Genomic DNA, 16,806 nt, shown 5'->3' with positions numbered 1-16,806 from the left:
TCCTGGGTTAGATAGGTTGTTTGGGATACAGAACTCTACGCCCAGGAACCTTATTTTTTTAGATGGGGTGAGTATAGATTTTTTCCAATTTATCACCCATCCTAAATCTGAAAGGGTACTTATAACTTCTTCTGTAGTCCTGAAGGTTTCTTCTTTTGAATTGCCAATTATTAGGAAATAGTCTAGGTAGGGGATGATATTGGTATCCTTCCTGCGCAGAAAAGTGATAATTTCTACCACCAGTTTGGTAAATGTTCTGGGAGCTGATGAAATACCAAAGGGGAGGGCTACACACAGAAAGTGATGGAGGAGTCCACCAGGATCTCTTATTGCAAATCTTAGGTATTTCTGGGAGGCCTGATGAATCGGTATGTGAAAGTAGGCGTCTTTTAGATCTACTGACATCATAAAGGCACCCTTTGGAATCAACGGAATCGTAGATACGATTGACTCCATCCTGAATCTTTTTTATATTATTGATCTGTTTAAGGGCTTTAGGTTTATTACTGTGTGGAATGTGTCGTCTGTTTTTTTTGACTAGCAAGAGACCTGAATAGAATCCCTTTCCCTTTTCGGAGTCTGGCACTTCTATGACTACTCCTGATCTGAGTAGGTCCTGAGTACCTTGCCAAATTTTTTCTCTCACACTTCTGTTTTGGATGGTAATGGAGAATCTTTCTGGAGGTGTTGAAGAGAATTCTATTCTGTATCCCTGAGCTATGATATTTAGTGCCCATGGGTTTGACGTAACCGGATTCCACTGGGTTAGAAAACTCTTCAATCTGCCTTCCACTTTGGCGTCATTGTTTATTGTTCTGTTTGTTTTGGGGATTAAGAAAGAATCCTCTACCCTTTTCTCCCTTTTGGTAACTCCAGCGACCCGTTTTACCTTTACCCCTGGTACGGCCTGGATTGTAAAGGGAATTGACGAAAGGGCCTTTTCTTTATTTCTTTTTCCTCCGGAAACCCCTTCTTTTTATCAGCTGCTTTTTCCAGTATTTTTTCTAACACTGGCCCAAAAACAAATTCCCCTGGGAAGAGAATAGAGCATAGCTTAGACTTGGACGTTTTATCCCCTGACCATGCCTTCATCCATAAAGCTCTTCTAGCTGCATTGGAAAGGGCTGCATCTCTTGCGGAAAAGCGTACTGATTCAGCTGAGGCATCTGATAAAAAAAGCTGTTGCTGATTTTAACATTGGTAAGGAATTTATTATATCTTCTCTGGGGGTTTAGTTTTTTAGGTGATATTCTAATTCTGATAACCAGAAGTACATGGCCCTTGCCAAGGATGTAGCAGCAATGTTGGTCTTTACCCCAAACATAGATGCCTCCCAAGCCTTCCTTAGTAACGAATCTGCTTTGCGCTCCATTGGATCACTAAATTGTGATACATCTTCGAATGGTAAGGGCTCTTTCACACTTGCGTTGTCCGGATCCGGCGTGTACTCCATTTGCCGGAATTACACGCCGGATCCGGAAAAACGCAAGTGAACTGAAAGCATTTGAAGACGGATCCGTCTTCAAAATGCGTTCAGTGTTACTATGGCAGCCAGGACGCTATTAAAGTCCTGGTTGCCATAGTAGTAGTAGGGAGCGGGGGAGCGGTATGCTTACAGTCCGTGCGGCTCCCGGGGCGCTCCAGAATGACGTCAGAGCGCCCCATGCACATGGATGACGTGCCATGCGATCACGTCATCCATGCGCGTGGGGCGCCCTGACGTCACTCTGGAGCGCCCCGGGAGCCACACGGATGGTAAGTATACTGCTCCCCACTACACTTTACCATGGCTGCCAGGACTTTAGCGTCCCGGCAGCCATGGTAACCATTCAGAAAAAGCTAAACGTCGGATCCAGCAATGCGCCGAAACGACGTTTAGCTTAAGGCCGGATCCGGATTAATGCGTTTCAATGGGCATTAATTCCGGATCCGGCCTTGCGGCAAGTGTTCACGATTTTTGGCCGGAGCAAAAAGCGCAGCATGCTGCGGTATTTTCTCCGGCCAAAAAACTTTCCGGTCCTGAACTGAGGACATCCTGATGCATCCTGAACAGATTTCTCTCCATTCAGAATGCATTAGGATAAAACTGATCAGGATTCTTCCGGCATAGAGCCCCGACGACGGAACTCTATGCCGGAAGAAAAGAACGCAAGTGTGAAAGAGCCCTAAGGCCGTCTTTTTGACTACATTTAGGTATTTAATCAAAGATCTTACATTCAGCTTGATCGAATTGTAGTCTGTTCCTGAAGTCTTTGGACACCCTTAGTCTTTTTTCAGGATCAATCTACTCATCCAAAAAATGTATTTTTTATCATCCTCTATGATTTCACCCTCTGAGAAGAGTTCTTCCTCAAGTACCCGTCTAGAGGCAGAGGTATCCTCATCAATGTCCTCGGCCTCAGAGGAGGATTGAATGGATAAACTAGGTTTTTTGGCAGACAGGATAGGCGTACTAGAAGTAATCAGAGATGCTAGGGATGATTTAATCTCATCCTGGATAAACGATTTAAAATCAGACAGGATAGATGGTTGCTCCTCTTTTAAGACGTTAGAAATGCATTGTTTGCACAACTTATTTTTATAGTTATCAGGAAGTCTCCTGGCACAGGTTGCACACTTTAGGGATTTAGACTTAGATTTAGTATCTCGTGTACCCTGATGAGTGAAGGAGAACAACCAAATATCAGCATATTTATATGTAGAAATAAGAATAACCATACTCCCCTTAGGGGAACTCACAGTAGGAGCAGCCAGAGAGGGGTCAGAACCCTCCTGATGGGATGCTGGAGTCTCAGGAGTGGACATACCGGCGGTGATGCACAGCTCCATGCTGCATGAGCGCCACTTTTTAAACACTTCCTGGTTTATGATGTCATCTGAGTGCATCATCAGCTCTGCGCCCAGGCTCCGTCTCCCCCCGCCTTCTGGCCGTAAGATCAGCGGCATCAGCGGTCTGCTTCCAATACAAAGTGGAAGGGAGACTGCGAAACAAAAAGGAGCACAGGTCCCAGCTTAAGCCGGGAGGAGTGTCCACGTTTCCCGCTCCTGCCGTGGGAAGGCAGAAGGGGATAAAGGTAAATACTTGCAAAATTTCACCTCCCCACCGGGAGGACTCTCTCTGCGACCTAACCCCGTAGGGGCAGGAAAAACACTAAGGGGGAGGAGGGGTGGGGGGCAGTTTAAACTCCCTCTGTGTATTCCTGCCCCTACAGAGGTCAAGGGTTATCTCTCATTGTGGCCGTCATGGTGGATGGAATGGAAAACACCATTTACTTACAATACTCTGGGATTTGTTGTGGAAAGTCTGCAGCAAATTTGCTCAGTGTGAACATACCCATATAATGTCTTCATTCAATTTATTTTTAAATCCACCTTTTATTTCTGCTAAACAAAGGATAATATTAGAAACAATTGCCTTATACATGTAAATATTTTATAAAGGTGAGGTCAGAATTCACATTAATTCATTACAAATCGCAGGGAAGGCAAAACCACATCTAGTGAACTCTGCAGTGAGTGCATGTGTTCATGTAATCCAGATCTGCCTGCCAGTACCAAACTCAAATATAATATTGCGATCTGGAAATGTAAAGCAATGGTTCACAGCACTGGCATCTCTTACGAACTTAGAAGCAGATGGACATATCTTCAATATAAACCTCAAAGTCCCGAAGTAGCTTTGGCATGGCTGCCCAGTCCCTTGATGATTTCTTTCCACTCAGTGCGCTTTTCTGTAACATACTGAGGTGTGATGTTTCGCAGATTCAACTTGTTGCACCCTCGAAAATATTGCTCACACAGAGCCTGTGCCACACATACCACATACATGCCACAATCATAGCTGTTATGTTGTGCTGGGGCCTCTTCTTCCTGGTAACATGGATTACCAACAAATAGACTGCTTAGGTTTTTAGCCATGAGTCGGGCATGTGGGGCATTAGTCCCTGGTGCAGAGTCATAATGAAGAAATTCACGGACGCTATGGAGATAGGCAAGAAGACTCCAGTGTGTCCCCCCTGCTTCAGTCCCAGCATTGTCATTTACAGGCAATAAAACCAATTCTTTTTTGGGTAGTTCCAGCGGCTCTAGAAACTCTCGGGCATCAGTGCCACAACATTTTATAAACTGGCTCACCTCAGGACTAAGGAGCGCAACTTTTTCAGTTGTTGATGGGGGCAACTTGGATGCCAAGAATTCAAAAATAAAACCAATGATGTTGTCATTCAACCAGTGAGGGGCATCTAGAAGCGCAACATCTGAAGAGCGCAGAAGAGAATCTCCATAGCTCAGCACCACCTGGTCCATTCTGAAGAAACATCACAAGGGTAGATGCATGTTAATGAAGAGTTGGGACTGTGATCATGGAATATAAAGCACTTATGTCCACTAGTTTAGAATAGGATGACAAAGCAGGGAATGTACAACTGTAAATGTGTGAAGTAAATGCTAAATGTTTTTAGACATGTTTAGTTAAGGGACATTTTTAGCCCAAGTTTAAAGCCCAACTATAAATAAAGGTTGCCCCTAAATCAGGGTTTCTCAACTCCGGTCCTCGGGACCCACCTACCAGTCATGTTTTCAGGATTTCCTTAGTATTGAGCAGGTGATATAATTAGTGTCAATGCATCAGGACTTACCACAGGTATTCATTCTGTGGGATATTCTCAAATCCAGACTGGTAGGTGGGTCCCGAGGACCGGAGTTGAGAAACCCTGCCCTAAATAAAGTATATTAGAAAAAAAAATCCCCATCTCTGTCCCTACACATTAGAAAAATAAAATAAAATATGACAGTTATACATTAAACTGCAACCTCAGAATCCATCCTTAGTATCTGGTCATGCACACAACCATATTTTAGTCTTTATTCTAGTCTGCAATATATAATTTGTGGAACAGACATACAGATGCAGACTGTTTTTTTGGGGGACCCATAAAAATGAATGGGTTCGTGTGCAATTCACATAAAATGCACATCATACACAGATGCAAAATACGGTTGTGTGCATGAGTTCTAACCACTAACTCCAGGTCAAAGATGTCCATAGTCATTATTGGAGTGCGGCCATTAGCAATTATTTTATAACAAACTGCTCTGACTTGAATGTCAGCTTGGTTTTCAGCCACCAGACTTCTGCTCCATGGGACCAGATACCAAGGATGGAATCTGGCAGTTTAATGTATAACATTTTCGCTAATGTGTAGGGACAGGGATAGGGAACATTTTTCTAATATACTGTATTCAGGGAAAACCTTTATTTATAATAGAAAACTAGGGCTGAAATGTCCCTTAGACTTTTTCAAAGCCGCTGCTGAGGGACATCCATCTTCCTAACAAGATAGTGCTGCACTGACTAGGAAGATAGGGAAGCCGGCTGGGCACTGGTGGGCGTCTGCCCTCACTGCTCCCTCATACTGTAGTAGGCAATACAGTTATTATAGATTAAATATATATTCATATATAACTAAATATCTGCATTTAGTTCTTGCTCACTTGCTAGCGTGGCCAGGGGGTTCTCCCTACGTACTCCCGGCATGTTGAGTAATGAACCAGCCACCAGGAGCGAGGCAGGGGGAAGCTGTTACCGTATACAGTATATATATATACTAGCCATGTTGATCAGTGATCAAGAGACTAAGAGGGTCATTTATATAACTGGTGGAAAGTAGAACTGGCTTAGTTGCCCATAGCAACCAATCAGATTCTACCTTTCATTTTCCATAGGAGCTCTGAAAAATTTGGTGGAATCTGACTGGTTGCTGTGGGCAACTAAGCCAGTTCTACTTTACACCATTTTGATAAATGGCCCCTTTATATATTAATATATATTTATTCTAGATAAAATTGTAATGGCCCTACTACCACAATAGCAAAATATAATATATATATATATATATTTAACTGCTACACTTTAAATAATTCTTTGAGCCAAGCTCAGCAGTGAATACAAAAGGAAGAAAAATAGTCTTTCCTTTATACATTTACTTCTTTTTGGATCAATTTCTAGCCTAGGCTCAAAAGAAAACTGCATGTATGAATCCAGCCTAAAACAAGGGATCTAGCGATAACTACAACCCTTTAAAGGGGTCTTCCAAAATATTTTTTACTTCACTAAAAAATAATGAACAGTCTTACTTATTTTACCAGCCTGCTCTGATCGAGCGCCGTTACTTCGTCCTCTTCCCCAGGCTGCAGCCAGCGATGACAGTGATTGTAAGACAAAACTAGAAGTGGAGCCTCCACAGACATATGGTATAATGGAAAGATCTGCTCCACTTCTGTGTTTCTGACCTGCACCTAGTTTTGGCTGACAATTACTGATGGAAATCACTAATCAAATACGGACTGTGTGAAAGCGGCCTAACAATGTACCCAATGATTGGCCTCAGTGGTGAATAGGGCATGATTGCTGAGGCCAATGATTGGCTGCAGACCTGAAGAAAAAGGATGGAGCGGCAGCGCTGGATCAGATGGCAAGTGTAAAATGGTTCACTACTTTAACAGGCCTCTGGCAGTTTAACGGAATAAAAAAATATTTTGGCAAAATGCTATTCTTTTCATAGTAACAATTAAAGTGTTCCTCCAATTGACATTGGCCATAGGGAGACACCACAATGGGTGGTACAACTGCCATGGCACTGTATAGTATGCCCAGGGAGAATTATGCATGTTCCTATTCTAATTCTATTGAAGTGAAAGGGACTGGCTGATATACCACACACAACCTGCCAACCGTCCCAGATTCGTCAGCAGGACAGTCCCAGATTTCAGTGGCTGCCCCACGATCCGGAAACAACTGAGGTATGTATGAGAGTCTGGGAGATGTAGTTCTCTTATACTCTCTCCCAGCTTGGAGGGACAGAGTGATGTTATTTAAATAGGACTGTAGGTTTGAAGGGAGGAAAGTGATGTTTTAATATTGGACTGTTTGTAGGAAGAGGCTGGAGGGAGGGAATTATGCTATTTACATGGGACTGTATATTGGAGGGGGCTGGTGGAGGGAGTGATCTTATTCAGGCAAGTGATTTCTTTTTTAACTTCCTGTGAAGGGGGCACCTCTGGGCATAGCTATTGTGAAGGGGCACATATCAGGGCATAATTAGTGTGAGGAGGCACATATCTGGCATAACTAGCGTGAGGGGGCACATCGGGGCATAACCAGTGTTAAGGGGCACATCGGGGCATAACCGGTGTTAAGGGGCACATCACTAGTGCATCTCCGTACAGTATTATTCCGGAGTTATGAACGAAGCGACTTTGGATGTAGCATCCGAAGCTTGCTTCGCTCAAAACTAATCTGGGCATAACTAGTGTGAAGGGGCACAACGTGGGCACTACTACTGTGTGGTGGCATAAAGGGGGAATAATTACTATGTGGTGGTATTAAGAGGACTGGGTGTTTATAGTTACGTTTTGGGCGGAGTTAGAAGAATGGTCTCTTTCTGCTTTTTGAAAGTTGGGAGGTATGCAAGTGGACGGATGTGGGGTTGTTTTTGGAAGAAAGCAGACATCTTAATCCTAGACAACCCCTTTAATATCAAAGTAATGTCAGGAGAACGCAGCTGGAGTTACATTTTAACACACATGGCACAACTAAAATATACCTCTTTATGCCTCACTAATGTACCAAAAGGGGAGCACCAGGCCACTGATAAACGTGGGCTAATATGTTTCTTTGCTTTTAACCCTCTTGCTACCAGTGCCATACATGTGCGGCACTGGTGGGGTCTTTAAAAATGGCACCCACTCACGCACCATGGCTGACAGGTCTCTGTTGTTTCAAGCGGCTAATGTCCGCGTTAGGCATTACAGCCTTTAGATGCCATATTCAAGTGTGATAAGGGCATCTAAAGGGTGAAAAACCCAGAAGCATGCACATTCCGGGTTAAGACCGGCATTTCCTTGCAGTGGTCAGGGATGCCGATCATTATGATGGATCTGAAGATGGATCTAATAGGCTGGGTCTGAAGAGAACCAGCGTATTAGAGCTGCAGTTCCTATGTTGACCAGCAGATGGCAGGCCAACATAGGAGATCAGCAATGAGAGAATTACTCCATACGGGAGTACAGTAATATTCTCTAAAGAACAAAGTCGTGGACATTGTAGCCTCCTAGAAGGGCTACATAGTTGTTGTTTTTAAAAAAGTAAAAAAAAAAAAATCTGTTTCCTAAGTGTTAAATAGTTTACAGCTAAATCCTGACAACCAAGAAACTGCAACTAGTGTGTCCTTTTATTGCATTAGAAATTAACTTCAGTGTATTACTGTACTCAGCTGAACATGAGGTGTGAATACTACTATTACCCCACCATCCTCAATGCAGACAGCTAGTAATGTAAACCGCTATATACACAGCCGGCACTCTCTCAGCTCTCCCTTACTGGCTAACCAGTCCATACAGGATCAGTGCAGCACCATCCAGTCACAGGCCCCATACTCACAGTATTGTACGGGAAATGTCAGACACATACTACACTGCAGACTGCTTCCAGCAGTGACAGAGTTAATGGCTGAAGGAAGCGACCTACGCACTTCCGTGCCGACTGACGGCGCCTTGTGATGACGTCATGAGCTGGCAAACCCCCTTCTGCCACTAGAGAACGTGCATTCCTGTTTGCCATTTTTTCGAAGCTCAAAATGCATTGTTATGCCGAATAAAGTTTCTTTTGTTATAGTCAGCAGTTGGGGATTGGCAGGGATGATAAATAACAGGGGGTTTTATGTATTTTGTTTCACATTATTACTATTATCTATAAGATATGAAAATGTTAAATAACTGCATGTACAGAATACGAGTGGTTGTGTATTTTCAGTCAGCCTCCGCATATATGTCTCCATACAGATGGAAAACAGGAATATTTTGCCATGCATTACTGATTCATGGCAAGATATTTCTGAGGCTTTTGTGTTAGACATGTTAACGGGGAGATTTATCAAAACTAGAAACCAATCAAATTGAGCCTTTGGTTTCTCAAAGGAGCTCTGGAACATGGAATCTGATTAGTTGCTATGGGCAACTATACCAGTTTTCCCTTGCACCAGTTTTTATAAATCTCCCTAGTTGTGGCATTGCCTTGATGCAGCTGTACGCCCTTTACTGCCAGCCTCATGCCCTCACTAAGGCTAGGTCTACACGATAAGTCACGCTACAGATAGGGCCCAACTACACTGCAACAATTGTCGCGCTACATTTTGTTGCACCAATGTCGCACGACAATTTTTATAATGGTAGTCTATGGTGTCGCACTGCAACAAGCTGCGACTGCGACGTGACAGTCGCAGAAAAATCCATCTCGAGTGGCACAGTCGCAGCATGTTGCAGTGCGACACCATAGACTACCATTATAAAAATTGGTGTGCGACATTGGTGCGACAAAATGTTGCGCGACTAATGTCGTTGTGTAGACCTAGCCTAGAGGGTAACTATTGCTGCCAGGCATGTGTATGATCTTCTCTTTCCAGTATATTATTCCTGCTATTTGGTTCTTTTCAGCTGTGAATATTCAGCTCATTTTTGTTATAATGTGTGACAACTGCTGAAGAACATAGACAGAGCAAAAGGTGGATCTGTTTTTACAATAAATCGTTAGTTGCCGTCTTTGATCATTTGGAATTTTGGGGTGTATGGCTGACAATATATACTCCAAGGGGTCGACTGAGCCAATTATTTATTTATTTAAATAGAGGCATGAACGCTACTAGAATAATAGTTAAATTAGCAAAGACTGGCGTTTTACGCTGGCCCATAGTTGCCAACCAGAATTATTTTTTTCTGGGCAACTTACACTAAAATCAGACAGCTTACATTTTCTACGGACAAATTGGAAAACCATAATGAATGATAAAGATTATAAGTAATACCTCAATATACTCATAAGTACTCAATTTGAGTCGATATATTTCACCTTTATTTATAAAATAATCAAAAATGTAGAAAAATGCGCAATTTTAAAAGTTTCAATTTCTCTGCTTTAAAACAGAAAGTGATACCTCATAAAATATTTATTACTTAACATTCCCTATATGTCTACTTTATGCGGGCATCATTTTGTAAATGTCATTTTATTCTTTTAGGACGTTAGACGGTTCAGAACTTTTTAAGCAATTAAAAATAAAAATAAAAATCAAAAGTCAGTTCTGAAGTGGCTTACATAGAGGAAACCACCCATAAATGACCCCATTGTACAAACGACACCCCTCAAGTTACTCAAAAACTGATTATGCAAACTTTGTTAACCCTTTAGGTGTTCCACAAGAATTAAAGGAAATGGAGATCAAATTTAACTTTTTTGGCAGATCTTCAATTTTAATCCATTTTTTTTCTTTAACACATGAAGAGTTAGCAGCCAAACAAAACTCAATATTTATTACCCCGATTGTGCGGCTTACAGAAACACCTCACATGTGGTCGTAAACTGATGTAAGGGCACACGTCAGGGCGCAGAAGAAAAGGAGCGCTGTATGGTTTTTGGAATGCAGATTTTGCTGAACTGGTTTTTACATGCGATGTCCCATTTGAAGCCCCCCTCATGCACCCTTAGGCCTCTTTCACACGGGCGAGTTTTCAGCGCGGGTGCAATGCGTGAAGTGAACGCATTGCACCCGCACTGAATCCGGACCCATTCATTTCTATGGGGCTGTACACATGAGCGGTGATTTTCACGCATCACTTGTGCGCAGGGGAGCACCCAGGAATTTTGGCATGGGGGGTCCGAAAGGCAAAAAAATGTGGCATGTGTAGTGTGCTGTGCTAATTAAATTTTTCAAAGCCCCCTTTATATTTAAAACTGCAGGGACGGGGGGAGTAGCGTGTTGCGCTGATTGTTTTACTTGGCGATTCTAAAAGCTCTGCAGGAAAAGAACAATGTGGCCACTCCCAACAAACACTGTACAGCTGACATTCTATAGTTGCGGCCTGTCTCTACACATCATACTGAGAGAGGGGGAGTCTGTCCTGGCTGCACTGCCTGCTTCACATCATACAATAGACAGCCGGCTGCAGCCAGGAAGCTCCTCCTCCGCTCTCCTCCCTCCCCCGATCCTGCTCAAGGCCTGTGGTTCCCCCCACCATCTGCCTGCTGCCCCCTTTGGCTGTCCTCACCCAGCTCTGAATCCTCCTTCTGCAAATGGCAAGGGAGGAGCCGGAGCATCTCCTCTCCTACATAGCGCCCCCTACCTCTTACATCCAGTGATGTCACCTTTGTTGTAGACGTTCTCTTTCCTCATCTTCTCCATTCAGACCAGACCGCCATGATGATTTTTCAGCCATCTCCCGTCTCTGCAGAGATTAACAAACAGACATTCGTTTCCCACATTTCCACATCTTCTGAACCCCCTTTCCTGCCACCCCCAATACTGTGCCCGCTGTGCCCCCAATACTATACTGCTGAAACAGTCCCCCTGGAAATACTACTACCACACAGATAGTGCCCGCTGTGCCCCCAATACTATACTGCAGAAACAGTCCCCCTGGAAATACTGCTACCACACAGATAGTGCCCCAATACTGTGCCCGCTGTGCCCCCAATACTATACTGCAGAAACAGCCCCCCTGGAAATACTGCTACCACACAGATAGTGCCCCCTTCAACAATTATTGGCACACAGTTCTCTAAAAAAATAACTGCGCCCAGACACTAATAGTATAAAGATAATGTCCCCCAAAAATGATTGTACCCTCGCTTAGTACCCGCTGTTGAACTAATGTCCCCATAATGTATGCCAGTATAAAATACCCCTATATAGTGCCCCAGTAAATGCCCTCATAGTGCTCCTCTCCCCTTCCCCATAGTGTCGCCCATAATATGCCAGTAAAAAATGCCCCTTCTAAGTGCCACCATATGCCCCAATAGTGCTCCTTTCCCCCATAGTGCCTACCATAATGTGCCAGTAAAAAAAATGCCCCCTTAGTGCCACCAGATGCAATAATGCCCCCATAATGTGCCAATCAGAATAAAGAACCCTTTAGAGCCCCCACTTCCCCTTAGTGCCCCCAAATAATGCCCCTATAGTGCCACCAGATGCCCCATAGTGCCATTCTCCCCTATAGTGCCCCCCATAATGTGTAAACAAAAAAAAAGCCCCTTTAGAGCCCCCATAGTGCTCCTCTCCCCCATGGTGCCCCCCAAATAATGCCCCCATAGTGCCGTTCTCCCCTTTACTGCCCCCCATAGTGCCGTTCTCCCCTTTACTGCCCCCCATAGTGCCGTTCTCCCTTTTACTGCCCCCATAGTGCCGTTCTCCCCTTTACTGCCCCCCATAGTGCCGTTCTCCCCTTTACTGCCCCCCATAGTGCCGTTCTCCCCTTTACTGCCCCCCATAGTGCCGTCCTCCCCTTTACTGCCCCCCATAGTGCCGTTCTCCCCTTTACTGCCCCCTATAGTGCCGTTCTCCCCTTTACTGCCCCCCATAGTGCCGTTCTCCCCTTTACTGCCCCCCATAGTGCCGTTCTCCCCTTTACTGCCCCCATAGTGCCGTTCTCCCCTTTACTGCCCCCCATAGTGCCGTTCTCCCCTTTACTGCCCCCCCATAGTGCCGTTCTCCCCTTTACTGCCCCCCATAGTGCCGTTCTCCCCTTTACTGCCCCCATAGTGCCGTTCTCCCCTTTACTGCCCCCATAGTGCCGTTCTCCCCTTTAGTGCCCCCATAGTGCAGTTCTCCCCTTTAGTGCCCCCATAGTGCAGTTCTCCCCTTTAGTGCCCCCATAGTGCAGTTCTCCCCTTTATTGCCCCCATAGTGCAGTTCTCCCCTTTAGTGCCCCCATAGTGCAGTTCTCCCCTTTTATAGTGCCCCCTATAGTGCAGTTCTCCCCTTTTTTAGTGCCCCCCATAGTGCAGTTCTCCACTTTTATAGTGCCCCCCATAGTGCAGTTCTCCCCTTTTATAGTGCCCCCATAGTGCAGTTCTCCCCTTTTATAGTGCCCCCCATAGTGCAGTTCTCCCCTTTTTTAGTGCCCCATAGTGCAGTTCTCCCCTTTTATATTGCCCCCATAGTGCAGTTCTCCCCTTTTATAGTGCCCCCCATAGTGCAGTTCTCCCCTTTTATAGTGCCCCCCATAGTGCAGTTCTCCCCTTTTATAGTGCCCCCCCCCATAGTGCCAGCTCCCCCCCCCCCCTCAAAAAAAATAAAAAATAAAAAAATACACCGATACTTACCAGCAGCGATGCGATGCAGCCTCTTCCGGCCCGTGTCCTTGCTGTGTGCTGCCCGGCTCAGGCAGCGCGATGATGACGTCATCGCGTCGCCAGAGCCGGCCTCTGATAGGCTGCAGGCATTAGTGCCTGCGGCCTATCAGAAGAACAGGGGAGGGACACACCTCTCCCTCCCCTGCCGCAGCACAGATATGGAGATGAGCACTTCCACAATGGAAGCGCTCATCTCCTACTGCCCCCCCCCCCCCCCCGCCGCCGTAGCCGCCGCTACAATTACATCCAGGGCCGCGCCGCCTGTGGTGATCGGCGGTGCGGCCCTGAAGGATTAATAAAAAAATGTTTTGCCTGGTTGTTCTAGGGGGGTTCCAGAACCGCTGGACCCCCCCCTGTAGGTGCGCCAGTGCTTGTGCGTTGCGTGAAAATCGCAGCAAGCTCTATTTTGTGCATTTTTCAGGTGAATAGAAGTGAATGGGGCTGCGTGAAAATTGCAAGCATCCGCAAGCAAGTGCGGATGCGGTGCGATTTTCACACACGGTTGCTAGGAGACGATCGGGATAGGGACCTGATCGGGATAGGGATCTTAATACAGAATGCATAGTACAATAGGGCTGGAGGGGTTAAAAATATATATATAATAATCCACTTGATAACGCAGCTCAGCTTCTCTTCTGTCTTCATCTTTGCTGTGCACAGGAAAAGGACCTGTGATGACATCACTGCGCTCATCACATGGTCCGTCACATGATCCATCACCATGGTAAAAGATCATGTGATGGACCATGTGATGAGTGCAGTGACCTCATGAAAGGCCCTATTCCTCAAAGAAGAAGACAGAAGAGATGCCGGCTGCGCGATCAAATGGATTAAGGTGAGTAAAAAATAAATAAAATGTAACTCCTCCAGCCCTATTGTACTATGCATTCTGTATTAGGAATGCTATTATTTTCCCTTATAACCATGTTATAAGGGAAAATAATACAATCTACAGAACACCTAACCCAAAACCGAACTTCTATGAAGAAGTTCGGGTTTGTGTACCAAACATGCCGATTTTTCTCCGGCGCGTCCAAACGCATTACAATGTTTTCCCGCAACGCACCCGCATCTTATCCGGGCAAAAAACATGACGCCAGTGTGAGAGAGGCCTTACAGTAGAAACTCCCAAAATGTGACCCCATTTTGGAAACTAGGGGATAAGGTGCCAATTTTATTAGTACTATTTTTGGGTACATATAATTTTTAATTTCTCTATATTACGTTTTTTGTGAGGCTAGGTAATGGCTGTTTTGGCACTGTTTTAATTTTTTATTTTTTACAAAATTAATCTGATAGGGTAGATCATGTGCTATTTTTATAGAGCAGGTTGTTACGGACTCGATGATATCAAATATGTCAACTTTCTTTGTTTGTTTCAGTTTTACATAATAAAGCATTTTTGAAAAAGAATTATGTCATCATTTTCTGAACGCCATATTTTTTTTATTTTTCTGCCGATCGTCTTGTGCAGGGGCTCGTTTTTTGCAGGAAGAGTTGACGTTTTTATTGGTACCATATTTGGGTACATATGATTTTTTGATCATTCATTATTATACTTTATGGGGCAAGGTGACCCAAAAATTGGTTGGTTTTGCACAGTGTTTATTTATTTATTTTTACAGTGTTCACCTGAGGGATTAAGTCATGTGACATTTTTATAGAGCAGATCATTACAGATGTGGCAATACCTAATATGTATACTTTTTCTTATTTATTTACACAATGATGTTTTAGTGTCTCCATAGTCTGAGAGCCATAGCTTTTTTATTTTTTGACCTATTGTCCTAGGTAGGATCTAATTTTTTGCAGGATGAGGTGACGGTTTGATTGGTACTATTTTGGGGGGCATACGCCTTTTCGATCGCTTGGTGTTGCACTTTTTGTGATGTAGGGTGACACAGTTTTAATTTTTATTTTTTATGGTGTTTATCGGACGGGGTGGATCATGTGATATATTTATATAGCCGGCTGTCATGGACGCGGCAATACCAAATATGTTTATTTTATATATTTTTTTCTATTTTTAACATTTTTTTATTGCTAAATTGGGGATTTTTTTTTCATGTGAAACCTTTTTTTATTTTTATATTTTTATTTTACAAGACCTCTGGGGGACATTTATCTTAATTATTATTTTTTTTTTTTCACTATTGATTTCTCCTGTAACTGCAGGGGGGATCGAGGTCTATGTAAGACCCGACAGCTTCTGCACTCTCGGCCGCGGCGGTCACATGACGCATAGCGCTTCCTTATCTGTATTCAACGCTGTGTATACAGTGATCTAGAAGGCAGGGACACCTGGGAACTGTCCCTGCCTTCTCCCTGGGGTGCCCTGCTGCGACCATTCAGAGTTAAACATCCACCCAGGTGAGGTGGTTAAGTTCCCAGTCCTCCCCTGGTCACCACCAAAATAATCTAGTCAAGTACCACCAGCCTTAAAAAAAATCAATTAAGTCACGGACACAGGAAAAAAGTCACCTATTGCCAACCGTCCAGTAATTTCCTGTGTCCGGGAGGCCATGCGCTAGAATGAAATGTTTGGCAGTTCAGAGCTGCCGTAGATTTCTGTATTCAGTTGTGCCTGAAAACAGGTGCAAATAAAGATAAATATGTTGGACAAATGGCCCCGCCCACCACTTGCCACACCCCTTTTCATAAAGTGTCGGGGGCAGAGCAGAAACACCAGTTATGAAAAATTTTGTCGCAAGAGGCATTTAAAAAAACTCAGAAACACAGTGTGCCATATACCGCTGAGGCTAGTGGTCATGTGCAGTATATGGCATGTCATCGCTGCAGCAGGAGGTTCTGCACACTGAAAATAAAGGTTGTTTTTAATATTCAAATATTATTCCTATAGTATTTTTAACAACATTTTAAAGGGGCTTTCTGACAATGAGAATATCCCCCGAGGCTCCCAAATATTAGGCTACTTTCACACTAGCGTTCTGGTGTCCGCTTGTGGGTTCCGTTTGAAGGGGCTCACAAGCGGCCCCGAACACATCCGTCCAGCCCTAATGCATTCTGAGTGGACGCGGATCCGCTCAGACTGCATCAGTCTGGCAGCTGCAGTGTTCGGGTGTCCGCCTGGCCGTGCGGAGGCGTGCGGATCCGTCCAGACTTACAATGTAAGTCAATGGGGACGAATCCGTTTGAAGATGACACAATATGGCTCAATCTTCAAACAGATCCGTCCCCCATTGACTTTCAATGTAAAAGTCTGGACGGATCCGTTCAGGCTACTTTCACACTTAGAATTTTTTTTACAATATAATGCAGACGGATCCGTTCTGAACGGATCCACCGTCTGCATTATATAAGCGGATCCGTCTCAGACGGATCCGCTCTGAACGCAAGTGTGAAAGTAGCCTTAATAAAACTAATCAACTTTGCAGTATGCGTTTTTTGCTGCTCCATCATTTACTGTTGCTTCAGATCACAGAGCAATGACGCGTTGTCTATAATTATATTTTAGGACTTCACCGCTGAATTGCTGCCGGCTGCAATTATAGTTTTAAATATAGTGATGCTATCATTGCTATGTACCTGAGAAAGAGGATGTCATTACTGAGCAAGTATTTCTTAATTTAGGTCAGCTTCAGTGGGTTTCCTGTAAGAAAATA

At 44.2% G+C, this 16,806-nt stretch overlaps 1 protein-coding gene across 1 annotated transcript; it reads right to left on the bottom strand.

The window, feature by feature from the left end:
• Positions 1 to 3,355: 3,355 nt before the first annotated feature.
• SENP8 (SUMO peptidase family member, NEDD8 specific) lies at positions 3,356 to 8,541 on the bottom strand. Its single transcript, XM_044283357.1, has 2 exons — positions 8,441 to 8,541; positions 3,356 to 4,306 (listed from the first exon to the last, which is right to left on the bottom strand). Exon 2 carries the CDS (start codon positions 4,303 to 4,305, stop codon positions 3,661 to 3,663), a length of 645 nt encoding a protein of 214 aa, XP_044139292.1. The 5' UTR covers position 4,306; positions 8,441 to 8,541; the 3' UTR covers positions 3,356 to 3,660.
• Positions 8,542 to 16,806: the final 8,265 nt, after the last annotated feature.

The sequence above is a fragment of the Bufo gargarizans genome, chromosome 2 (assembly GCF_014858855.1).
Source record: "Bufo gargarizans isolate SCDJY-AF-19 chromosome 2, ASM1485885v1, whole genome shotgun sequence".
Classification (NCBI taxonomy): domain Eukaryota; kingdom Metazoa; phylum Chordata; class Amphibia; order Anura; family Bufonidae; genus Bufo; species Bufo gargarizans.
This window is presented reverse-complemented; position numbering and strand designations above follow the sequence as displayed.